Genomic DNA, 26,308 nt, shown 5'->3' with positions numbered 1-26,308 from the left:
TGTTGAGGACACCACAGGCACTTTAAAGCCAGTAATTCAATGCAATTCGATTCAATTCCATTGAGATATAGATTTCCACTGTTATCGGGGAGCAGCAGGCCTCTGAGGTTACTATGACAACAGATCACTTCCCTTTTATACACATGAGCTCTGCTCATCTTCACAGGCATTATTTTCAAACTTCCTGAGGAGACCTCCAGCAGCCTGCCCCTGAACATCGACTACACCATTCGAATGAACATCGAGAATGTAATGCGCACCGACCGTGCAAGGAATCCCTTCTGGGTGAAAGATGCCTTCATGTCGTCAACGAAGACCCAGAGGTACAACCGAGGCTTCGTGTATCTGCAGGAGAGCATTGACAGAGCCATCATCGAAATGCAGACGGGTAAAGCCATGGATGGGCCCGCGGTCCAGATGCAGGCGTTCCCTTATCCCTGCTACTACAAGGACGAGTGAGTGTTTGAAAAGCACAGACCCTACATACACACTGAGCGTCTCATATAAAGACTGAGATGGTCACACAAGATGTGGTATCTGAACAGATAATCAACAGTTTATACCAACACTGAACATCTGCTCCGTTTTGTTTATTAGAAATTTCTCTAGTAGGGTGAACATCTAGTATTTCATAAAAATAATATATTTGCATTTGTTTAATGAAACAGCACTGCTTGCAAGGCAGCAAAACAATTTTGTAAGCTTAGGTTTGGCTTTGGTTCTGTGTAGATGAAGTGCTGGATCAGAGCTGTTGTCATGGCACTGAATTTTCTTTTGGCTGTGTATGAGACTCATCATTACTTAATAATAACATTACATAATTTATTTTTATTTTTTGCTATGTAAAGGTGGCTTTAGATGGTGGCTTTTAGATAGATGCCGGTGTAAGAGAATTATTACAAATATTTTTTGGTCTTTGAAGTACAGCTGAAATAAAATATAAATTTTAGGTGAAAAAATATAATTATTAGGATAAATCTTGTCTTGGCTTATAAAACTATAGTAATTATAAATTAAAGCTAAATAGAAATAATAAAAACAAAACTAAAACAAACACAAAACTAAAAATGGCAACATCACTTAAAATTAAATTCAAATGAAAAATGAAAACTGAAAATATAAATCGTGTAACAGTACATTCTTAATACTAAAATAACACTAACAGATGCTAGAATGAAAAGATGGATGCAATAAAGTGACAAGCTTTTTTCCATAGAAAATAGATTGCAAACCAAATGAATGTCTGAATTAGTTGCAGAAGATCAATGCTGTCGGTCACCAAATTAGACTTTTAATTACAACATTAGTCAAAGAGAAACTTGACTTAAGCTAATCAGTTCATCAGTTCCTCTTTCTTCAACATTTGAAGTTATATAGATTGATGTGTATAACAAATATACCTTTCACCTGCTAATCTCAAATCTTTCTACCCCCCAGGTATCTCAACAGCCTCGCTTTTGCCTTCCCAATGGCACTCATGACTTGCTGGGTGCTGTTTGTTGCCCACTTTGTGAAGAAACTCGTCCACGAGAGAGAACTGCGACTTCATGAGGTATGGAACCAAAACATATATTTTCTTTAGTCTCTTCCCACAAACTTTAATTAGGTTTCTAATCTCTTTTCACTCTTCCCACAGTACATGAAAATGATGGGGGTCAATCCCATCAGCCACTTCTTTGCCTGGTTAATTGAAAGTGCTGTGTTCTTGCTGGTGACCGTCATCATCCTCACCATCATTTTGAAAGCTGGCGGCATCCTTCCTCACAGCGATGGCTTCGTTCTCTTCCTCTACCTTAGCGACTATGGCTTCAGTGTCCTTGCAATCAGCTTCCTGGTCAGCTCCTTCTTCGATAAGACCAACATCGCTGGGCTGAGCGGCAGCCTTATCTATGTCATCTGTTTCTTCCCCTTCATCGTGCTGATCCACTTGGAGGACAATCTTTCCTTCAGTGTGAAGAGCGCTCTGGTCTGTACTGCATTAAATCAGTTTGCAATTTAACATCATTGCACGGTCACACTGTGAAATATTTAAAAAGGCCTATTACAGTTCACATATTAATGCATGAGAATAATTATATATGATTAATGCAGCCAAAAAATGATATTCAGTTTGACATTAAAATTTCTAAAACTTCTGTTGTAGTGGGGACCTTTTTGCATTTTATATATTTTTATTTAGACATTATTTAGTATGTTTATTATTTCACTTCCCTCAAGATAGGTTTCAGGTTTTACTGTTACTGCAGGGACCAAATATTCTCTCACACACACAAAAGTCCCAAGAACAGCATGTTTTCTCAGAAAATGCAGGAAGAAATTCTTTACGGATAATTCATTTATAAATCAAAGCCAGGCGGGACATTTAGTAAAAGTCATTTCCATTCTTTGTATGGTGAAATTTAATTATCATAGCAGCTCCACAAGTGAAATATCACCCACAAATGTGAAACCGCGTCATTCATAGAAATGTTAATGCGAACACCAGCAGAGGGCTAATGCGCAGGCTGTGGCAGCGGCAAAAAGATCTTTACATGTAATATTATATAAACAACAAAAACAAAACAAATGAATACATAAAAACAAAACAAATGAATTAGCATATTAACTACATTATATTCACAAATAAAGGAAGAGTTCACCCAAGAAAAATATTATTTTTTTATTTACCATATTCTAATATACCATGTACCATGTTTTTTTTTTTAACTACTTATACAACTCACCTTTTGTATGAATGTAAGGTTTTGTAAGAAAGTAAGGTAAGTGACATGATGGTGAGTAAATTATGACAGAATTAGATTTTTGGGTGAACTAGTCTTTTAAATGTTTTAATCGATTAGCAACTGTAAAATAAATCTCACTGCATTTGTTTTTGGTCCACAGAGTCTCTTTTCTCCGACATGCTTCAGTTATGCCAGCCAGTATATTTCCCGCTATGAAAAACAGGAAGAAGGTAGGTTGACACAAACCTCTCACACTGTCTGTAATTAGTGTTTGTTTGGGATAATTACACTGACTGAATGCATTGTGTACTTACACCTAGGTATCCAGTGGAGCAACATGTATATCTCTCCTCTGGCTGGTGACACTTCCTCCTTCGGTTGGCTCTGCTGGCTGCTCCTCATTGACTCAGTAGTATATTTTATCATTGGGATTTACATCCGCATGGTCTTCCCAGGTATGTTTGAGCTGCTCAGTTGAGAAACTCATCCTTTTTGTTTGTGTGGTTAGTCAAAAAGAAACATTATTCATTTTTACAAATTGAGGTTTAATATTATTGTTTAATCCATTTTTCTCTTAATTAGGAAAGTATGGCATTGGTCTTCCGTGGTACTTTCCAGTGACTCGGTCCTTCTGGACAGATATGTTCAGCTGCTGTAGCAGAACACCAAAGAAAATAGGCAGAGGGTTGCTCTTTACCAACATGATGCAGGAGCAAAACATCACTGACAAGAGCAAAGGTACGTTACTACACAGTGCTTTGGAATACTTGATTCTGATTGGTCTGTAGCAGCACTGAGCGGGAAAGTACTTTTGCATGAGTGCATATCTATATATTTGATAACTGTCTGTGGCAGCCTGTGGTGCCATCTTAAATTTTTTTTTTAACCAATGCAAATTAGATTAGTTAATTGGTGCAGTGATTATAGACTGAAGTAGAAACAGAGGAAGACGTGTTATATTGTAGCTAAATATTACATTACAGTAGATTACCTGCACTGCCGTTTAGAGGTTTGAGGTTAGTAAGATTTTTGAGAGAAGGTGCTTTTTCTCACCAAGGCTGCATTTATTTAATAAAAAATACTGTAAAAACAGTAATATTGTTAAATATATTAAAATTTAAAATACATGTTGTTGTACATGTACATTTTAATATATTTTAAAATGTAATATATTCATGTGATGACAGCTGAATTCAAATTTGCTGATTTGGTAATCAAGAAACATCTCTTCTTACTATCAGTATTGAAAACAGTAATATAATATTATATAATATATTAATATTTTTGGTGGAAACTGTGATACCTTTTTATTTTAGGATTCTTTTTGAATAGAAATTTCAAAAAAACAGGATTTATTTGAAAAATATTTATTTTTTGTACCCTTTGTAAATGTATTTACTGTCACTTTTGAGCAATGTAATGTCCCTTTATGAATAAAAGTCTATTTTTTTTTTCAGAAAAGATAGAATATTACTGACCAAACTTATGAGCTTTTGATCTCTTATCTAACAAATCTGAGAAATTTATTTGCTCAAATATACTTGCACACTCTACCTTATTTGAAAGTGACACAGATTGTAACTGTACGCTAAATTTGTATCCTTTGAATTTCTGTGTGATATTTTAACATCTTTGCTTCTCTTTATCTATTTTGTATTTTCCCCCCGTAGGTAAAAGTAGCTTGGCGGAGAATGGAGAAGACGACTTCTCAGGATTGCCTGTTGGAGTCTCACTGTATGGCCTGACAAAGACCTACGACAACCGGCATGCTGTAGACAACCTGAACCTTTCTTTCTATGAGGGACATGTCACCTCTCTGCTGGGTCACAATGGAGCTGGAAAAACCACCACTATGTAAGAGCATAAAAGCACACTGCATCTTTAAAAAATGCCATTGGTTTTAATAAGCATGAAAACTATTTTTAAATAGTTTTAAATTTTCATTTTCATATTTTTGTATTTTCTTGTTTCAGGTCACTTCTGACAGGGTTGTTTGCACCAACCAGTGGCACCATTGAGGTGTATGGGATGGATATGCAGACATCCATAGATGATGTGCGTAAGGAGATGGGTGTGTGCATGCAGTATGATGTCCTGTTCGATCACCTTACCACAAAGGAACACCTGCTGCTCTATGCTCAGATCAAAGCTCCCCACTTGACCAAACAGGAAGTGAACGAACAAGTACGAAGGTAAGTTTCAGCACTCCTATTACAGTATGTTTTTATGTTCTTCTGTAACACTCCCTTAGAGAAATTAACTTTTTACAGAAGCTATATGTTATCTTAACTCATATTGCATGCAGGTTTTCACTGTGCCCTTAATGGTGTTGGGGAAGCTAAACTACTTTAAAGCTGAAGCTTCCCACACTACAACCTACTCATAATTTAAAGTAGTTCAGCTGCAAAGTCAAACTACACTGATGCTTATTATATAAAAAACAGTGATTCTTCAGCAGCATTAAACACAACATTTAGATACAAAAAAGAGGGCAACTTACATGTACTTTTTACATGTACTACTTACATGTATGGGCTGTTAAAAGTGTGTAGGTTCAGATCCCTCAATGGATGGTCCATGAACACACTGTGCCCTTGAGCAAGGCATTTTACCTCAAATCACTGTGGATACTGTAAGAGTAACAGCTAAATTCGAAATATGCATTAACATGGTTTCCTTTCTTAGAATCCTAATGGAAACAGACATGCATTCTCACCGCCACAAGCGTGTCGGCACCCTGTCAGGAGGTATGAAGAGGAAGCTATCCATCTCCATTGCCTTCATTGGAGGCTCGCGGCTGGTGGTGCTAGATGAGCCGACCACCGGGGTGGATCCCTGTTCCAGACGCAGCATCTGGGACATTGTCCTTCAGCACAAGAAAGGTGAAATCCCCTTGCAATTCAGACCAGAGTGAAAATAATCTCCTGACTTGTACCTGTAGCAAACTCCCCAAAGGACTTTGTCGTTATCGGGTATCTGACACTTGGTTTAGAATTTAATTAGGCTTGAATGGATTTTCTCAAGGTGCGTGCAGTCAAATCCAGACAGGGAAAAATCCAGACGCAGATGTAGTAACGACTGATTGTTATCCGTCATGCTCCCTCTGATGTTTAATTATCTTCCTTGGAGACAGTTAGCGAATTTATCTCGAGCAAGGATTTAAGACTGTAAAAGAGGGTCATGTCAGATTCTCCTATGTTATCTTTCTACATCAGTTCTTTGTTCAGAGCCTTTCTCTCTCTGTCTGCCTTTATCAGTGGATCTTTGATTTGACATGCCTCTGTGTTGGTTTTGTTTAACTGTCCAGAGCGTACCATCATTCTTTCCACCCATCACCTGGATGAGGCTGAAGTTCTCAGTGACCGTATTGCCTTCCTGGAGCGCGGAGGCCTCAAGTGCTGTGGTTCGCCCTTCTACCTCAAAGACAAGCTGGCTCAGGGCTACAACCTCACCCTCACAAAGAAGGTGCATTCCATGGTTTATGTCACTCACTGCAACTGAGCTCTTACTTGAGTTCAACCCTCATAAAAAGTACCATGGTAGTACTGGAGTACAGTATAATGGTGTAAGATTAATACCAAGATAAGCTGATATTCTAGTACACAAACGTTTAAACGTTTGGGGTTGGTTAGATTTTTTCAATGTTTCCCTTTTTTTGCCCCATTTAAATATCTTATATACTTTGTATATTTTAGTCATTACTTCAATCTTCAGTGCACATTATCCTTCAGAAATTATTTTAAAGATGATTTGCTGCTCAAGTAACATTTATTATCAAAGCTGAAAATAGATATTTCATTTTTATTTGCTATATTTTATCTGTATTTTGTGGAGACTTTGATCCAGTTTTTTCAGGATTCTTTGATGAATATAACTTTCAAAAGAACAGCATTTATTTGAAATAGAAATCTTTTTGTAGCATTATTAATGTCTTAACTGTCACTTTTGATCAGTTTAATACATTTGCTCGAGTATTAATTTCTTTCAAAAATTTAAAGTCTAAAAAAAAACTTAGTGATCCCAAACTTTTATACATTAGTGTATATATGCAGTGGTATATAATGATTATTGTATTAATATACCGTGATATTACTGTGGTAATATGTGTCACTGTGGTATTCCAGAATGTATATTTTATAATTTGTCGTATTATCAACATGCATTTATATGTTTTTGATTCAGGTTCAGACTCCTGATTCAAACCAAAAGTTGAACATTGAAGAACTCAGGGATTTCATTCAATCCTACCTGCCTGATGCTCAGCAGAAGGAGGGAGAGGTGGGTGATTTGGTCTACGCCCTCCCACCGTACACCCCCCAGAATGCAGCTGCGTACCATTCTCTGCTCACCGGTCTGGACCAGAACCTGGACGAGCTTCAGCTGGGCTGCTATGGCATTTCTGACACCACCCTGGAAGAGGTAATTATCAGATGAAGACCCATATGCAGCACTGGATTATGGACTCGGCCAGCTCTGCTGGGCTTCAGACTGCCTGCCCAGCAACCTTTAAAGCCTCAAGCAGTGAAGCCCAACACTGCCAAAGGAAGCTTAACCGTACTAGGTTCCCTAGGACTCTTGACTCATACAGTGCAATTTCACTCCAAAGATTCTAAGTAGAGCTGGGAGATATTTAATTATTGAAATGCTATTAAAAGTACTGAAGAAAAAAATCCATTCATAAACAGATTTGTGTAGGCTATTAATTTTAATCATCTAATGCAGGATTTCCCAACCTGACAGTCATGGCTACCAGCTGGAGTTGCTGAGGCTTTTAAAGTTTTATTTTCTCAGTGAATATTTGTTTGTTTTTGTTTATCTTCAGAATGGAGATGTTTTTTAAATAATCTCAATCTCTCAGTCCAACGTGTGTACAGTATGTGGCTGTTCACATCAAGAATGATAACTATAAAGATTATCGCCATTGTTATAGTTATCATCCTGGGTGTAAACAGGCTTTAAATTATGACAAAATTCCCATTTTTCATTGAACTTTGCCTTTAAGAAACAAATTGCATGCTGTTTTCAGTATTTCCAAATCACAAACTGCCACCAGTGTCTACACATTCTACATGGTGCAGATTTTACAATCTTCATTCAGTAATTGCTAGTAAATTGGGAGCCTAATGTTAACCTAACAAAGCCATAGGAAAACATGATCCAACCCTGTCCAAGTGCATTCAGAAAGACATTGTATTTTCCTTCAGGTGTTCTTGCAGTTGACTCGAGACAACATGGAGCCTACAGAAAGTGAAACCTGGTCTGTATCGGAGTCTGTGACTGCGAATGACATATTTGCATCAAGAGACAGCATTCCTGACGATCTCAACAGCACGTACTTCGGAGAGAAAGCCAGTAAGTGGGCTTTTATGACTAGTTTAGTTTCTTTCAGCAGTTTGTGGAATATTAGTTCCATGACCTGTACTTTCCCAATTACCCCTTGAAAGCTTTGAACTTTGAAAGCTCATCTTCAGAATTTCCCTGGATTGAAGCGGTTGAGATGATTGCCTATGTCTCATGTGGCACACTCTCTTCTTCTCTCTTATAGGCCTCACTGGGACCTCAACCGTGCGTGGGCTTGCTTTGACTGCACAGCAGGTGAGGGCTATGTTGCTGAAACGCGTGCATCATTCCAGGAGGGACTGGAAGGGGCTGTTCTCCCAGGTGGTGTTGCCTGTACTCTTTGTAATTGCTGCCATGGGCCTGGGCTCCATCAAGAGCGATCTTCAGCACTTTCCTAAGATTGTGCTCTCTCCTGCACTGTACCACATTGATGAACAGTATACCTTCTTCAGGTTAGACTCACTTTGTTCTGTAACTTGCCTATGATTCAAAAAAGAAATAGGGGTACTGCTGAAATACCCATATTTTAAATTTGTTTTATAGTGTAATAATCTGTTCATTTACCTTTATAGGCACTTTTATCCAAAGTAACTTATTGCATTCACAGTATACATTTCATCAGTCCATGCATTCTCTGGGAATCAAACCCATGAGCTTGCCATTGCTAGCACCATACTCTGCTGTTTGAGCTGTAGGAATGCTTATAACCTGCTAATGTTAGTTGTTTATTTATTTATTTACTATTGCTTTGAAATTACCTAAAGGGTGATTTTTATAAATGCAAGTAAACTACAGTAAAATGTAACACATCTGAGATTGAGATTTTTTCTTCAGTGTTTTTCAGTTAATGAACACAAGGAATTAATTAAATGTAATGATTTTTATTTATGCAAAAAGACACAATAAACAGCAGAATTTACTATACTGTATATTTTACTACAGCTTTTTAAAGCATGTAAAATGCCTCACCTAGACTTGCATGAACATTTTTGAGTGATGATGCTAACGAATCACTCATTGACTGACACAAAAGACAGATTCAACATTGATTATCTGAATTTTTTGATTTCCTTACTGTTAATGTGGTTTATGACAGAGATGCTTTTAAAATACCTCTCTTTATTATGGGCCACTGGCAAACAAGTAGCTAATTTCCACATTTTGCTGATGCAACTAATGGCCAAAGAAAAGCATATAGAAGCATTGCACTTATTCTTATGTTGTTGTTGTTTTTTGTCACCAAGTAATATCAAATATAGTGTAAATGTTTAATATTTCACCCAGCATTAAACATTGCCATTGCACGTTCCCTCCACAGTAATCAGAATCCTGCTGCTGATGGTCTTGTAGATTCCATGATGTCCTATCCAGGTGTTGACCATGTCTGCATGAGAGACCCCACAGATTCGTAAGTAATCATCCATGTGTCTTAGTGATCCAGCACTCTGAGCTCAGTAATCAGACTGCAGGCCACTCTAAGCCATAAGTGATTACATACCACAGCATCAGCTCACCTAGGCACTGCAAATGGCTTTCATTTTTGCCGGCTATGATTTCAGCCTCTCTGATCTTCGCAGGTCTGTTCCTAAGCTCTGGCCGCCATCTCTTTTGCCGAGCCCTGGGACTCTGATACTCTGTCTGCTTGTATCAGTGGGTCTTCTCGTGTTCCTGGTCAATTTCATCACACTAATGTGCCACTTTTAGTTTTCCATTACTGTTTTTTTCCCATCTCTTTTTCCTCACTCTGTAGCTCACTCACAAACACTCTCTTACTTTCTTCTTCTCTGTTTTTCTATTTCTCTCTTTCACCCACACATCTGAAAGCTCTGTCTTTTGTAATTCCACTGTAAGAGCTTATAATAATGCTCCTGTATATGGGTGTAAATCTCACAGAAGAACCTCACTGCACATATTTTTGTGAGATTCAACTTGGGGTCATTTGCATTTCTCATGCATTTCCTGTTTATAGGATCGATTTCTCGCTGATACCTTCCAAATAATCATCACATTGTTCCTTTGCATAGAATATTGTATTCTTCTTCTTTTTGCTACAAGAAAACATTTATTTTTCTGCAGGGTTTGCAAAGAGAGACATACTATAGGAAGTGAGACCTGGATCTCCAGAGGCAACAGCTCTTCTACATTTACCACCTGCAAGTGTAGCAACCAAGTGCAGGTGGGTCAAACAGAGCATAACCATCATAACACAAACAACATTATTACATATCCTCAATAATGTGCTTCTCAGCACATTTAAATATTGATAAAGATCATTAGTGTTTTGATAGTGTGAAGGAGACTGTTGATCACAGCAGGGTTGCACTCCCTTCAGAATTGATTTCAGAATGCCTTTTAAATTCAATTACCGACTTTGAAACAAGGTACAACACAGAATGAAAATTCTAAATTAAGAAAGTAGAAACACAGAATGTTTAATAATTAAAATGTAAAAAAAAAAAAAAATCCTATAATAATAAAATAATGAAATGAGAAAATAATGATTCAATTTTTCAGTTTAAATGACATAAACATTATCATTCACCAAAATTGTGTTCTTCATCCTGTCATTTCAATTCAGCTTCATGTGGGGCGTGGCCATTTCTGCTCTTTGAATCTGAGAGCAAATTGTTAAATTTTTCCCAATACTGTATCATGGTGTCTATTCAGAATTTCACTCACTTTTCTCTCACTTTCAGTCATGTCCTGCATCAGATTACGAACCACCTCACAAAAGAAATCCATCATCCCAGATTGTCTACAACCTGACAGGCATCAACATAGAGGACTACCTGCTGGCCACTGCCAATGACTTCATCAGAAACAGGTGAATTTTATCGCCCGTAGCACTCCACAGCATTAAACTAATTTCGAAAGATAATTCCTTTATGTCACAAGTTCAAAATATGGTGAGGTGGAATATTAAGGAATTTATGAACCGCTAGTAGGCTGATTAATAATTAAACAGGAAGCACTTTACGGTTTACCCCGTCTTTGCTGTGGCATTTCCGACCGGCTGACATTTTCCATCCTAGTCAAGTAGCACACAGCACTGGGGTGTGCTGCTGGCATGAAACTACTTTATTACACCTAAAATAGTAAGGCTAGCATTTATTATTCATACATTGCTCTTCCAAAAAAAAGTAATATAATAGCCAGCCTTGCCTCTGTGTGGTGGTGATAGTAATAAAAAAAGGCAAATCACAACAATAAATTGAGTGAGAATTCAACAAAAGCATAAAACTATTAATCAGGAAAAGGTCTTTAGTGTCTGAAAACACTAAATTTATTGTTAAATAAATTGAGCTTTAATATGTAAAAATCCAGTATCCAGTAAATGTATACGACATGTGAACAAAATGTTACACTAGCCTGGTGTTATGAGTTCTAATGTACGTTGTTTTGTGCTTTGTTTCAGATATGGAGGCTGGGACTTTGGAAAGTCTCTTCCCATTGATCTTAAGATGGACATGTTAGATGTGCCAGCGAACAGAACACTTAGTAAGGTAATTTGGATGAGTGATATTACATAGCCACAATGGCAAAGTGGCTCATTGTCCCAATGTAGCAGTTTATGTAGACACTAACAGGCTCTGTTCCAAAACCAAGTAAGTTGCCACATAGGCAGCATTTTAATGCATCTTAATCACCCTCCTGATGTGAAAGCTGTTCCAAAAGGTAGGCAGCATAATTATGTTGCCCTCTAAGATACTTTTTTGGCAAACTTTTAAGGCAATACTGCATACATTCTTTGTGAAGAAAAAACAATCCTTTCAAGATGGTGAATGTAGCAGGAGAGAAGTTCATGAATCACGAATGATTCAGATCCACGAATGTACGGTTTTGCCCAATATTATTATCCAGCTAGGGTTTTTATTTATTTATTTATTTATTCATTTTTTACGCCTGTTAGAATGTTGGGTTGTTAGTTTTCATGTCAAAGCAATGCAGCTCAGAACATTTTAGAACAGAGCCTTTACAAGGGGATTTTATAAGGGAATTGTTGTGCGGTGTATTAATATTTGTGTTCACACAGGTTTGGTATAATCCAGAAGGTCACCACACCATGCCTGCCTACCTCAACAGCCTTAACAACTTTATCCTGAGATCCAGTCTGCCACCAGAGAAACGACAACAATATAGTTAGTTAAATCTCTCTCTCTAATCCTGTAACGTTTTGTAGATTCTATTTTTCTCTTAGAATCTATAAAATTTCTTCTGTTCAAAAGTTTGTTTTCAGTAACGTATTTTTTTTAAAAGAAATGAAATTACTTTCATTCAAAAAAGATGCATTAAATTGATTTATTAAATCGACAGATATAATGTTACGAAAAATTATATTTCCAATAAATGCTGTTCTTTTGAATTCTCTAGTCAAAAAGAATCCTGGAAATAAAAATCTGAGGAAAATATATTCTCTTTTCCTCAAAAAATATTATGCAGCAGAACTGTTTTCAACATTGTTAGTAAGGAGAACGTTCTTAAGCAACAAATCTTACCGACCCCAAACTTTTGAATGGTACAGTATATCCAGTAATTTTCAAGTGTTTAACAGTTGAAATGTGTTATGTCCTGAGCTAATGTGCACTTAGACTTGCATATCTAAAGTTTTGATTTGCCACGTAGGGTCTAATCCACTTATTCCGCTTATTCTGAGCGAGAGCCGCCCACTTAGACAGGAGAAGATTTTCTGAGAGACTGAGCAAGTTATTTTTGCTTTCACATATCAATAACCACTGGGTTAATTTCAAATATTCTTTTTGCAATTTTCCGAAATAATCCTTCCCCTCTGAGGCTGAAAATAATGTAATTCCACTACCCTTCTACAGGGGGCAGTGTGTCTTTTCTGTCTCCCACCATGAGGCAGAGCGATCTGAATGCTAATTAGAGGTGCTGAAAACTGAAATGAAGGAATAGAGCTGGTCTTATTTCAACACTGCCAGACTGGCCCAGTGGCTGAGATTCACTGTCCGCCTCTAGGCAAGATTAATGCAATCCCACCAGTCAATAATGGAAAGGGGGGATGCATTCATTCAAATGTATCCGGTGAAGTCATTCAGGGCAAAACAGAGCATAAATTCAGAAAAGGTTCATGGGAGGAGCAGACGGCTGGTCACGTGTTTGCCGGTCAAGTGTATATTTTCTCATGTGCTAAAATCTCTCTTTACAGCCATCTCCATATCCAGCCACCCTTACCCTGGCCAAGTGCAAGATGAGGATGTCATGTAAGAGCACACACACATATGCACACACGTCCTTCTGTCTGGCAGCTAATGCAGATAAAGTACTCTGTGGGACCAAATACAGACTGAGCGTATTAGTAGGGCCGGTACAAAATCACAGACCCAGTGGTGGGGAAAAGAAAGCAATCAGCCAAATGATGGGCTTTAGATAAGATATGCAAACATTGCTCTGACATTTTCATTCTAGTGGAGCACTTGAACTAATGCAATTTGACTCCTGTATTTACTCCTCTTTGATTTTTTTTCCTGAGCTTGGCTTATTGATTACTAACCCAATATAATGCGTGTTTACTCTGAAGGTGGTTCGGAGGTTAATTGATTCAACGTTGCCACCCAAACATGCCGGTATTTTGAACACTGTGGGCAATTTCAACTGTGCCTAAATTTGAAAGACACGCTCTGTAAAATGAGCGCAGTTGTTTAATTCTCTAAGCTGGAATGAGTCTGGCTTGACGCCTGCTTCTTAGGCCTGAGAAAGGGATTTCTTGAGAGGGAAGAAAACATGCAGGGAAGGCAAGAAAATAAAGAAGAATAGGTTGGCTACTCAAGAAGGCCTCTGTGAGTAGCTGAAAAGAGCAGAAATACAAGACACTTATATCAAAAGCAAAGTCCCTTTAAGGCAAGTCAAGCACTTGGTGGCCATATTGGTAACAGCCTTAGGCAGCTGTTTCAAGTACCAATAGAGTGCTGCAGGAATGACTCCTATAAACCCAGAATTGGGTTTGCATTTTTGAACTTCCAGTTATATTTTTCAAGTCAATTTTTTATGTATTTTTATGTATTATTAAATGGCTGAAATAGGTTCTGAGGTTAACACAAGCTCAGAATATTTTCACGTTGTATTCTACAAAATGTATACATCAGTAAAACCCCACTCGTTATTTTAAAGCTTTTACGTGTCTTTAAAAAGGCAGTTGCTAACAAGTGGCTAAATTAAACTACATCTAGTCTATAGTTCGTTTTTACTGCCATGTCGTTTTCTACTCATGGTCTTGCAAACTATTCTAAAGCAAACCTTTTCCCAACTTGTAGATTTTAAATAAAGATTTGTTGGAAATGTAGTGGTAGTAACAATGAAGTCATGCGACTGTGGTATAGTTTCTTTATAGCCTTCCTTTAACTTTTTACTTCTCCCAATTGTGTTTAGGCTTCAGCCTTCCTTAAAGTTGTGCTCTTTTGTGAAGACGATATTAAAATGAGAAAAATTACGTCATCCCTGCATCACTTTATTGAATCTACTTCAAAATCTCAAAAACTGTCAAGATTATGTTTCAGTAACATATTTTAATGAGTGATTGCTAACCCTGTCTCATACCTGATGAAATCTGATTGTCTGATGGTAGCCATATTTTTGAATTATACATTTGTTGTAATCTTAGTTGGGACCAAATCAATCTCAAGTGTTTCAACCATAGTATAGCACCATTTTATCATGAGGTTTGTCATTTTTATAGTGCCACCAACTGCCTGGAAAAGTTTTCTCTAAGTGAGAATGAATGTAATCAAAATGACTTATTGTATTTAGGAATTATAGCTAAAATAGGCCATGTCCAACAGACTTCATTGGCCTCAGATGGCCACGTTGGATTCAAAGAACAATCTAGTTCAATCTAGTAGTTTCTTATCCTTTGACTTCATAGATCAACCAACTGAGCCCAACTTATCTGAATATAAAGTTATCCTCGCTTCTGCATTCAGGCCCAACTCTCTGTGTTATGGGTCTTCTGTCTTTCCCTGAGATGAGTTCATTCTTATTTGTCCTCCATTCTAGTTATTTTTTTGGATGCACAGTTGTTGAGAGCAGAGATGGGATGCAGAGGGGCAGCATTAAAGGCAAAAGCTCAGCTGGTGTCTGGTAGAAGAAGTGTCCTGCTGAGACAGAGCACTTGATCGTCTCTGACTCTGTCTTATACAATTCTCACAGATAGAGAGATCTTAATTCTTAGGGCTTTCATCTTTTCTCCTCAATGTGTCTGGTGTCGGTGTAAATGCATCAAGCTTGACTGAAGAGAATGTGAGAGATTGTAGGAAATATGAAGTGCAGTTTGTATTGTCAGGGTAAAACAAAATGACATGCATTTAAAAAGTCTCTCACTGCATTTGACCACTGTTGTAGAATATCTGGTGCTCTGCTGGTGTGGGTATAAAGTGTACAGATGTATTTCAGGTCTTGTTTTTTTGATTAAGTAAATGCAAACTTGGTGAGCATAAAATACTTCTTTCAACATATATATATATATATATATATATATATATATATATATATATAAATATATATATATATATAAAATGCAACAATGTATAATCTAGTTCATATAAATGGATACATGAAGTCAGATACTCTCAACTCACATGTCTTCCATGTCTTTAAGATTGAGATCTTTTTGTCTCCTCAAGGGTGGGTGGTTTGGTCAGCATCCTGGTTGCGATCTGTGTCCTCACTGGATACTCTATCATGACTGCCAGCTTTGTCATCTATGAGGTTCACGAACATCACACAGGCTCCAAGAGACTCCAGCAGATCTCTGGCATCAGCGAACCTTTCTACTGGATCATCAACTTCTTCTATGATATGGTACTTCAGGAATAGTTGATAGAATTCATCTGAGATTTGTTGTATTGATCTGAAAAAATAAAAAAACAAATAAAAAATCCAAAAACCATGATCAAGAAATTACAAACCACATCCATACCCATTTGTGCCTGCACCATTTTTGAGTTACAAGATTAATATTATATCGTCAATTCTATAATTAATTTAATATTAATAATATGCTAAATCCTTTATTTATTACTCCGTAATAATATACAAGCCTTCTTGTAGCTCAAACAGTATGGCATGGTGCTATCAACACCAAGGGTTTGATTACCAGGACCAAATGCATAAATATAAATTAACAAAAGTGTTTAATATGCATATTACATGAGACTGTTTGTATTTACAAGGTCTTTCCTATGTCATTGCAGACTCTTTACTTGATTCCCGTGGTCCTCTCGGTGGCGATGATAGCAGCGTTCCAGCTCCCAGCGTTCACAGAAAAGCAGAACCTCGGCGCGGTCACACTTCTGCTGGTGCTATTTGGGTCAGCATACATTAGAGTCACTTTACCATCAGAGATTTTCCTGTCACAAGACAGACGTCTCATTAGAACGTCTCAGAGCTGACAGGTTCCCAAGGCACTAGAGCTTCATGAATGTGTTATTCAGCAAATGCTACACGTCCCAGCATTGGCAAAAGGGGAGGTTTTGGTTAATGCGTCGTCTTTCAGGTAAACACCGGGCTCTCAGCTAGAATGAGGAGAGCAGCTCGAAGCTTTCCTGGAAAGGCCTGGGCTCTGAAGAAGCGATTTCACACACTCCGTCACCCAGTTAATTGCAGTGTGGAGAGCAGTGAGGCCACTCACAGTCATTCTTTAGGCTTCAGAGCTCCAGGCTGCTTGGGAGGCCCTTCATTGTGTGAAGTCAGCAGTCTGGCTCGCATTCATCCGCCTGTGAGCTCACCGGCTCTCGGCCCATAAATAACCACACATCACAGCAATCTGACCACTTTCCCTTCAACCTGCTTAATTGCTTTTGTTTAGCTGAGCAGTTTGGACTTTCCACCACTAACAATACACGCACACAGGCCAAGGAATGTGCACATATACACACACGTGTGGTACCCCCTCAGTTTAAACACATCCTCTTCCTTGACCCCGCCACCCCAATCACCAAGAGTAATGAATAAAAAGTAGATCATTCTGTGGAGTTGAAGAGGAAAGAGAATGCTTCACAAAGAGGAAACAGATTAACTCATTTATCTTTACTCTTAGCTCAACTGTGGAATATATTCTCTCTTTCTTTGCTAAACTCAAAACAGAAGACCTACTATGACTCTTTTGTCTTCATGCATGTTGTAATTATTCTCTTTAGATGTGTCTTTGAAGCTTGCCACTTACCACATTGATTTCATGGTTTCTTTTCAGCTTCTCCACCTTCCCTTGGATGTACCTTCTGTCTGCGGTATTTAAGGATACAGAGATGGCCTTCATCGGTTATGTTTGCATCAATCTCTTCATCAGTGTCAACACCATCATCTCCACATCCATTCTTTACTTCCTGGGTCAGCTCAACCAGAATGACCCGGTGAGAGAAGAGTCAGAGTGACTTTAATATAACCATGTCACAATTCAACCCCAAATTTGAAGGAAAAAACCCCAACATTTCTTATTATCACCAATGTTGAAAACAGTTGCACTGCTCAATATTTTTGTGGAAACCATGATAATTTTTTTTTTTTGCATTCTTTGATGAAAGTAAAAAAAACAAACAAAAAAAAAACAGCATTTATGTTTAAATAGAAATATCAGCAACTGTTTTGATTGTAACTTTTTATCAATTGAATGCATCCTTGCTGAATAAAAGTTAAAATTTAATAAAAAATATCTTGCTGACCCCAAACTTTATCATCAGGGAAATAAGATGATTAAATAGACCTAAGTAGCTTTGCACATCGTTCTTCCTTTTCTAACTTGCTTTCACTGTCCATTTCAGAGCATCCAGAATGTGTACCATACCATGAGCAACATATTCCTAGTCTTCCCTCAGTTCAGCTTTGGCAATGGGTTGATGGAGTTGGCACGGGTTGACATGCAGGTGCAGATCTTGAGCGCTTTTGGAGTGGACGCCTACAAGAACCCCTTCAGCTTGGATGTTCTGGGCTGGATGTACATCTCCATGTTCCTGCAGGGTTTCATCTGCTTCACGCTTCGCCTGCTACTTAACAAGACACTCCTGCGCAAAGTCAGGTATACCTGAGGCTCTGGCACTATGGATTCAAAGTGACTGGCACAGTGGTACTGTTTTTACATGTGTTGTGCATTTGTGTATTTCTTCATAGATGCTGGAAGAAGAACGTTGTTCAGAGCTATAGCCCCAATGAAGATGAAGATGTGGTGGCTGAACGTTTGCGTGTGGACCGGGGGGATGCTAGTGCTGATATTCTGCAGGTTAAACATCTGACTAAGGTGTACCAAAACCTGAACAAGAGGGTACAGGCGGTGAAGAGGCTGTCTGTGGGCATCCCAGCTGGCGAGGTCTGTGCTATTTCTATTTTAATATTTATTATGCAAAAGAATATTCCAGTATTAAAAGTAAACATAAGTTGGTATTTGCAACCCATTTTACTTGCTTAATGCAATAGACACACTACTAGTCACAAGTTTGGAAAAGTTACGGTTTCTTAATACTCGGTTAGCATAAGTCTCATAAGTTTAACATTAAAAGCTTAAACATATTTAGGTGGAAACTGTGATATACTACATTTCAAAAGTTTAGATTGTTTTATAAAAAATATAATAATACTTTTATTCAGCAAGGTTGCATTAAATTGATCAAAAGTGACAGTAAGGGCATTTATAATGTTACAAAAGATTTCTATTTTAAAAAATGCTGTTCTTTTGAACTTTGTATTCATCAAAGAATCCTGAAAAAATTTATCATGGTTTCCACAAAAATATCAAGTTGCAAAATTTATTGGATTGTGAAAAGTTGGTGTTCCATATTAGTATTAGGATTCCAGTCCAGAAATGTAGAGTAGATTTGGTAAATCCAAATCAATTTCAAACATTAAACAAAACAACAAAATCAATTATATTTTACAGAATATGTGAATATAACAGAATATGTTATTTATCTGAAAATGTGTATGTAGATGTGGTCACAGATGGGAAATGCAGTTATATATTCCCAGAAAATCTTGTTTAAGGCACTTGGCATATACTGTGCTTCATTATATTTCAGTTCTGAATGGTTTTTCATGGAAGATTTGTTGAGCTGTTAAGAATAATCGATGAAAGCAAAACATTCAGTGTAAATAAATGAAAGGTCAATATCTTCCTTAGTGCTTTGGATTGCTGGGAGTAAATGGTGCAGGAAAGACGACTACCTTCAAGATGCTGACAGGAGACATTAGCCCCACCGATGGATCGGCCAGGATCCGTGACATTGACGGGTACTGTTTGTTTTTGTTTTTTCCCCTTTAAAATCTTGATCTGGTACTTTTACTGTTGCTCACCATCTTCTTCTGATGCACTCAGACTCTTTTACTAGACATTTGTGTTTGGTTTCATTGCATTTTCATAAATCTCCCTGGCCTGTGTCCTCAGGAGAATGGTTGACATCATAGACAGCATGAGAGAGGGCATAAACATTGGTTACTGCCCTCAGGTGGACGCACTGGATGACCTCCTGACTGGAGAAGAGCATCTCTATTTTTACGCCCGCATCAAGGGCATCTCCAAGAGGGAGACTGACCGGGTAAGGTCACAGCTATATCATTGTCTGTTTCTTTCTGGCAAAAGCCAGTTTCTTATCAAAGTGACCTACAGAAATGCATGTTTTCTGTTGTGATGATACCTGTACATGGCTGTCACCAAATTTACTTAAATTTCAGTATTTGATACTAGTCAAATTACCAGTTTCAAGAACTCAAAAGTTTGGGGGCAGTAAGCATTAAATGTATTTGATGATTTGAAATGAGAAGCAAGAGATAAGGTAAAACAGACAGCTGTCTGTTAAATCATCTCACAACCCAATGACATCATTTAACACTTTAAGAGAGATTTTGCATCTGTTTTTCGTCAAGTGGTACTCTACCCTGATTATAGCTTTCCACACACGTAAAAACATGTCAGCAAATGGAGGTTTAACAGTCATTTTGAAAGGACCGGCATATATGTGATATTTTGATTGAGATGCTGCTGTTGCCACCAGACTTTTTAACTCTTAAATTCACCACTTTTGCCCATCATTGACCCACCTGGAAATCCCTGCTGGACTTCTCAGTAAGATGCTAACAGATCTTAGTTTGGTATAGTCCGAGTATTGCATTTGACAGGAAATGGTTGGCTCTCCTCCACATTGATTAATGAGGAAGCTAATTAATCTTGCATTCTCTCAGGATTATTGGTAAAAAGCACTTCTATAAAACTTGCCTTTGGCTGCAGATTGGCAAAATGTTTTGGCTCTTGATCAGTTTTCATAAAGATTGAAACACTGGTCTGAGGGAATATAGCTTGCATAAAAAGTTGCAATGTCATTTTAGCAACTTATTATGAAAATTAGTTTAAGTTGGAATAGTGTTCCTATAAATTTTTTTTTTTTTAAAATGTGTTAGTGTTGGCTATGTGTAACAGTGAATCATAGCTTTATTGCTTTTATAAAACAGCAACAATGTCAATTTGAGAAAAGACACCAATGTTCAATAAATAGGTAAATGTATGGTATAAATGAGCTTCTAGATCAAATTTTTAAAACAAAGGCATCCATTTTTGTCATGCAGAACCAGCTGTGCTGTTCTCAACAGCTAAATCGCTAAAGACTCAAAGGAGAACTGTTTAGAAGATAAATCACATTGGTTTATGCCTAATTTCTCTGTATTGCATCTGCACAATATTTTGATCATGAAAGCTTATGTTTGAACTGAATATATCAACTCCATTATGATCATAGTCTGTGACACACATTTATGACGTTATGAGCACATGCCTGTAACACGCATATACCTTCCTGGCAAGCTCTTTCCCTCCTCTAAAGTAATTCAGTGTTGTCTCTACTGATACTTGGTTAGCCTGCGGAGAAAGAATCCGAAGGCTAACCAAGTATATAATCTTATACAGTCTTCGAACCTTCTCCAAGGCGAGTCATCCACAGAAATTGTGAAAAGGGAGTCTCTTTGTAGATAAAAGTCAAAATAAAGATGCTTTCTATGAAGCTTTCCAGCTACAGTAATTGATTATAGTTGTTACGTTTTTATAAATCCATTGTTTCCTCAACCTCATGTTGACTTTCGCTCTGCCAAGGAAATGCTTTGAAGAATGTTCATGCTGCTTTTGTTTATACAGTGAAAGCGGATGGTGACCAAGGGCATTTTCAGGGAATAATTTATTCTGTTTTTCACACAAAGTTATCGATTGGCTTCAGAAGACTTATCATATTAATAGTAATGTACAAGTCATATAGACTTCTTTTTTCTGCTGCTTTTTTCCCTTCTGGAGCTTGACAGTCTCTGGTCACCATCCACTTTTATTGTAAGAAAGAGAGATTCCTGAACATACTACACAAGTTGTCCTTTTGTATTATGTTAATAGAAAGAAAGTCACACAGGTTTTAAATGACATAAGGGTGAGTAAATTATAGCAGAATATTCATGTTTGGCTGAAGTAACCCTGAAGCTGATATGAAGTGCACGTTACCCTTTTATAAAAAGGACAGAAAAGGAATTGACTTAACAATCTATGAATACCATCAGTCATCATTTGGCTACCAAGGCTTTGTGTAAAAGCTGCTGAAACTTTGAAATGGCTTTTGCGGTTTGGCCCATTAACTTGGATTAGAGGATTTAGAGGAAACGGCTGGTAAATTTTGATGTCCTGAGGGAAGCGTGCTGTACAATGCCGACCCAAAAGGATGATCTGTAGGTGTGTGTAACCTCATGTTAGACCTAGAGTGCTTTATGGTTTCTTGCAGGTTTATGAGAAGCTATTTAAATTCATAGAATGTCTACTTGGATCCTTTGATGTATGAATCCAATTAGTTAAATGAATGCTGAGCCCATGACGTGCTCTGTGTGGGGTCAAATGTCAACAGGCATTTAAGCAAAACATTATTCAAAGTGACTCATTATGATGTCAAGACCACACAGTTGATGTGTTAGAACAACTTTTTAAGCCTTTTTGGGGACAATTATGGCTTTGTTAAGCAAAAATAAATTGCAGGGAAATTATGACAGAACTATAAGTGTTGAAAATGTTTAAATTTAAAGCTGCTTGATTTGGGGGGGTGAATCAAAGTGTGATTTTTTTTTTCTGATTACAGATTGCAATTTAAAATGACTTGGTTTGCTGTGCTTGTTTGTAGGGGTGCACAATTTGGCTAAAAAGACTGAAATTATATATCCAGCAACCACATACTTTAGCAACGTCCTGGCAACCAACCACAGCATGCTAAAATTGTGAATTTTCGTGTGTAAACAGCACTTGCATTTGCATAAGAAAATCAAAATATCTTCTTTCTTATCTAACATGACATTATTATAATACTCACTATGATCAACTCATTATTTGATCTGTTTTTCTTTAGGTTGTGAACTATCTGTTGAAAAAGTTGGAGCTGAATTACCACAGACACAACACAAGTGAGAGCTATAGTTGTGGAACACGCCGGAAGCTGTCGACAGCCTTGGCCCTGATCGGAAACCCTCAGATCCTTCTCCTGGTGAGCAAATGCACATTATGCTAAGCTGAAACTAGTTACTGTTGAGTAATTCATACAGCTACACTATAAATCACTATATTGCATGTTGTCTTGAGTGTTTGCTTAGAGGGGTTTGAATGGGTAAAATGTTGCACCCTTATTACAAACTCCTCTGAAAAGCGTCGGTGTGCTGTTTTGTGCTGTTATTCTGACATAAAAGTTTGGCTTGGTGCAATGCATGATTGCATTTACCTGGAGAGTGTGTGGGTTTTGCATTAGGTTTTTCTTTTGTTCTGTAAGCGCAGAGAAACATCCCACATGTTTCTTACAGTACATGTCTCCTCTAACCTCTCAGGATGAACCCAGCTCTGGAATGGACCCACGTTCCAAACGTCATCTTTGGAAGATCATCTCGGAGCAAGTGATGGGCAAATGTGCTGTGGTCCTGACATCACACAGGTAATGATTGCTTCTGACTTTTGACACTGCATCACTTCCTTCAAACAAACAGGTTGTAGTAATGACACATTTAGCCAAAATCAAGTCTCTTAGACCAAGGGTTTTCAAGCTTTTTAGGGGGTGCTAAGTCTCAGAACATTCTTTAGAAAATGAAACGAAAAATAAAACCTATATGTATGTATATGCATGTATGTGCAGTATATATATTCTGATTGGCTGGCAGGTATGCATTATAACCATTTAATGCACAGGTAGTTCCAAGTCAGTTTAATCAATCGTTCTATATTAATGCACTGCTTTAACTGTGTGTTTATATTTATATATATATATATATATATGTATATTTACACATACATAAATACATATATAAATATACCCTGGCAATTTTTTTTTTCAGTGTTGCATTTTGCCTTTATAGTGGGCTTCTGTATTCAGTTATCAGTGGAAACTAGACAAAATGAAAGTTTGTTAAGACAAACTTTGACTACTGGCTTTACTAAGCATTGCCTGAAACTTTGAATTGATTTTAAAAAGCTTTGAAGTTTGAAGCCAGTGATATATTATATACTAAGATACCATGTATCTCTTATGATGTGTGTGATCATTAAGTATGGTGCGTTTCTACAAAAGGTTTTTGTCAGTTTTGATGGGTTTGAGAGAGTTGAATAGAGAGTTTCAGCAATGTGTATTTGTGTCCTGCAGCATGGAGGAGTGTGAGGCCCTTTGCACCCGTCTGGCTATAATGGTAAAAGGACAGTTCAGATGTCTCGGCTCCCTACAGCACATCAAGAACAGGTCAGTGGTTTATCTTTCTGTATCCTGTGTTTCCTCCTGCCAATTATTTTCCTTGGTTCTCTCACATCTCCTTTTGTTTTCCACACTTATTGTTGCTCTGGAGCCTGATATCTCTTGCAGACACTTCATAATTTTATACCTGGTGATAAAATAATCTCTGTTCATCTGACAGGTTTGGCAAAGGATTCACAGTAAAGATGTACTTAGCTGGAGCCTCCTGTGATGTAGATATGATCAGTAACTTCATGCAGCAGAATTTCCCCAGCACGTTCCTGAAGGTGAGAAACAGAGCACATCATAATGAAGTTAAAGTTATTGAAAAGTTGAAGCTGAAGTTATTTAAAAGTACAGAATATTGACTTGACAGCAATACGCCGTATCTCATTTCAAATACTGTAGAAATAGGGCGTTTACATAAGTCTTGAAGGCACAGCAGCAAAATAAAACAGCCGGTTCATGGGTCTGAGAGGGTGTGGAAATGGTCATAAAAATGTAATTATTTCGGGACAAAACAAACCTTACTTACATTATTTGTAACCTAAGGGGGAAGAAAATCTTTAAAATCTATGATGTGACTGTTTAAAGTGTATTTTTGTTGTCTCCTGTAATAAATTAATATTGTCCATCTTTCTGTCCATGAAGATCATCACTCAAATATGGTGGAGTACCACGTGCCTGTTGCTCCCGGGGGTGTGGCTTCAATCTTTGGTCTGTTAGAGTCCAACAAGAATGTACTGCAAATCAAACACTTCTCAGTCAGCCAGACCACTCTGGATGAGGTAAGATACATAAGATGACTGGGGTTATTATTTATTTACCCTCATGCTGTTGTTCTGTGAAACACAAAGGAAGATCTTTTTTGTCTGAAGAATTTTCACACAGCTCTTTTCAATACAACTACAGTTCATAGTGATTTGTCAAGCTATAAAAGACCTTACATTATATCATATAACTTTTGAAGTCAATGTGCAAGGAAAAGACCAAAATACACTGAAATGTGAATAAATAATGAGTAAATAATGACAAATTATTACTTTTGTCTATGAATGGTGAATAAAGGATTTAAAGAGTAAGCAAGTGAATAGTTCTTGGATGCTTAGTGGAGGAAGTGGAGAGAAATGAAAAGAGACACAGAGGTGGTGGTGTGGAGACTAAACGATTGTCTTGACTTGTCTCCTTAGGTTTTCATTAACTTTGCCATGGGGAAGACAGACACAGACGAACAGGAAGTCACTGAAGGAACGGACATTGACAGTCTAGACTCGTACAATGCTTTGGACCGATGAAATACTTGCACATTATACCAATCAATGAACCTCAAAAAAAGATATTAATTTAATATATAAGAAATCTTTTATAGGCTATATCATATTTTAGTGTTGTGATTTTAATGAAAGACAAAAAGTATCTATTTTGCATTGAATAATGAAGTGGCCAAATATGTTATGGATAATTATTGAGGATCTATATGAAAATGATGTATTAATTTACTCTTTCTGGTCTTCCACACTTGGGTTCAAATATTGATCAACATTCTATGACCTTTTTATTGAATTTGGCTGCTATTTGTATCACTTTAAAAGGTCTGATATGCAGAAAGTCTGCATTAGTTTACATGGTTTGATGCAATTCATTAGTCTTTCATTTGTCATCAAACAAGTCCACTCAAAGACTCAAAGTAATTTATTTATTTTATTAGCTCTACAGGATATATATATTCTGATGCAGCTCTTTTCTGGGGTTGATATAAATCACAAAGACCTTTTTGGCTTCAAGGTATAAATGATTCTTCAATGTCTGCACATCTTCACTCTCATTAATATTTTCTCTGAAGGCACATCTCTTGTGCAAGAATGTACTAAATATTTCATTGGCCTTTTCCTCTGTCTGCCTCAAGGCACAGTTCCTCTTTTAAAAATGTACCAAGCTTATTTTTACATTAAAGCTATTTTTCACATGCAGTTGTTGAGCGTTTGTCTTATTGAATGTAGTGCAATTGGTTCTTTATGTCATGAGTTGAGGTATGCAATTTCTTTGCATAGAAAATTGAGCGCTGTGTAAATGAGCTATCCAATGGTCAGACTGCATTTCAGGCATGTTCTGTCTTTTCCTACAGAAAAGGGTTATCTCCACTACATTTTACAGATGGATTTTTAAAGCAAATTTACATAAAACATCTGATGGACTGGAATAGATATAGGGTTAGGAACTGTACTTGAATTAGTAAATTAAAATGGAAATTATTAAATTCACTATTCACTATTGTACATTTAAGAAAATTAATCAATCACAAACTACCCATGGTAGTTAACTCAATTTAAAATTATCAAGAAAACGTTTTGATAAAATATTTTGATTTTATTTGTTAATAAATTTCCCATTTTATTAATTTTAGAAGCACTAATAGTAAAAATTATGCAATTTTGTATTAACTCATACATTAACTTCGCTGCAACATTGTGATAAAAGAAGAACAAAAAATGGAAGGCCCGCACTACTGCACTTCATAATTAAAGC

General features: G+C 37.2%; 1 protein-coding gene across 1 annotated transcript in view; it reads left to right on the top strand.

Annotated features, from left to right (window-relative positions):
* LOC109091152 (glucosylceramide transporter ABCA12-like) overlaps positions 1–25,752 on the top strand; it is a 41,286-nt gene extending 15,534 nt beyond the window's left edge. The window contains exons 21-52 of the mRNA XM_042764162.1: positions 167–455; positions 1,438–1,552; positions 1,637–1,966; positions 2,884–2,953; positions 3,044–3,178; positions 3,306–3,461; positions 4,394–4,577; positions 4,697–4,915; positions 5,409–5,605; positions 6,031–6,188; positions 6,906–7,142; positions 7,928–8,075; positions 8,269–8,515; positions 9,382–9,471; positions 10,140–10,239; positions 10,760–10,887; positions 11,479–11,566; positions 12,097–12,202; positions 13,231–13,285; positions 15,701–15,878; positions 16,271–16,386; positions 17,269–17,428; positions 17,837–18,090; positions 18,183–18,378; positions 19,186–19,295; positions 19,450–19,600; positions 22,424–22,558; positions 22,893–22,996; positions 23,699–23,791; positions 23,964–24,069; positions 24,433–24,570; positions 24,973–25,752. Of these exons, the coding sequence (XP_042620096.1) occupies positions 167–455; positions 1,438–1,552; positions 1,637–1,966; positions 2,884–2,953; positions 3,044–3,178; positions 3,306–3,461; positions 4,394–4,577; positions 4,697–4,915; positions 5,409–5,605; positions 6,031–6,188; positions 6,906–7,142; positions 7,928–8,075; positions 8,269–8,515; positions 9,382–9,471; positions 10,140–10,239; positions 10,760–10,887; positions 11,479–11,566; positions 12,097–12,202; positions 13,231–13,285; positions 15,701–15,878; positions 16,271–16,386; positions 17,269–17,428; positions 17,837–18,090; positions 18,183–18,378; positions 19,186–19,295; positions 19,450–19,600; positions 22,424–22,558; positions 22,893–22,996; positions 23,699–23,791; positions 23,964–24,069; positions 24,433–24,570; positions 24,973–25,077 (4,898 nt within the window). The 3' untranslated portion in view covers positions 25,078–25,752. The remainder of the gene's footprint in view (positions 1–166; positions 456–1,437; positions 1,553–1,636; positions 1,967–2,883; positions 2,954–3,043; positions 3,179–3,305; positions 3,462–4,393; positions 4,578–4,696; positions 4,916–5,408; positions 5,606–6,030; positions 6,189–6,905; positions 7,143–7,927; positions 8,076–8,268; positions 8,516–9,381; positions 9,472–10,139; positions 10,240–10,759; positions 10,888–11,478; positions 11,567–12,096; positions 12,203–13,230; positions 13,286–15,700; positions 15,879–16,270; positions 16,387–17,268; positions 17,429–17,836; positions 18,091–18,182; positions 18,379–19,185; positions 19,296–19,449; positions 19,601–22,423; positions 22,559–22,892; positions 22,997–23,698; positions 23,792–23,963; positions 24,070–24,432; positions 24,571–24,972) is intronic.
* Positions 25,753–26,308: the final 556 nt, after the last annotated feature.

The sequence above is a fragment of the Cyprinus carpio genome, chromosome A9 (genome assembly GCF_018340385.1).
Source record: "Cyprinus carpio isolate SPL01 chromosome A9, ASM1834038v1, whole genome shotgun sequence".
Classification (NCBI taxonomy): Eukaryota; Metazoa; Chordata; class Actinopteri; order Cypriniformes; family Cyprinidae; genus Cyprinus; species Cyprinus carpio.
The sequence above is the reverse complement of the archived record's forward strand: the minus strand, read 5'-3'. Positions and strand labels throughout refer to the sequence as shown.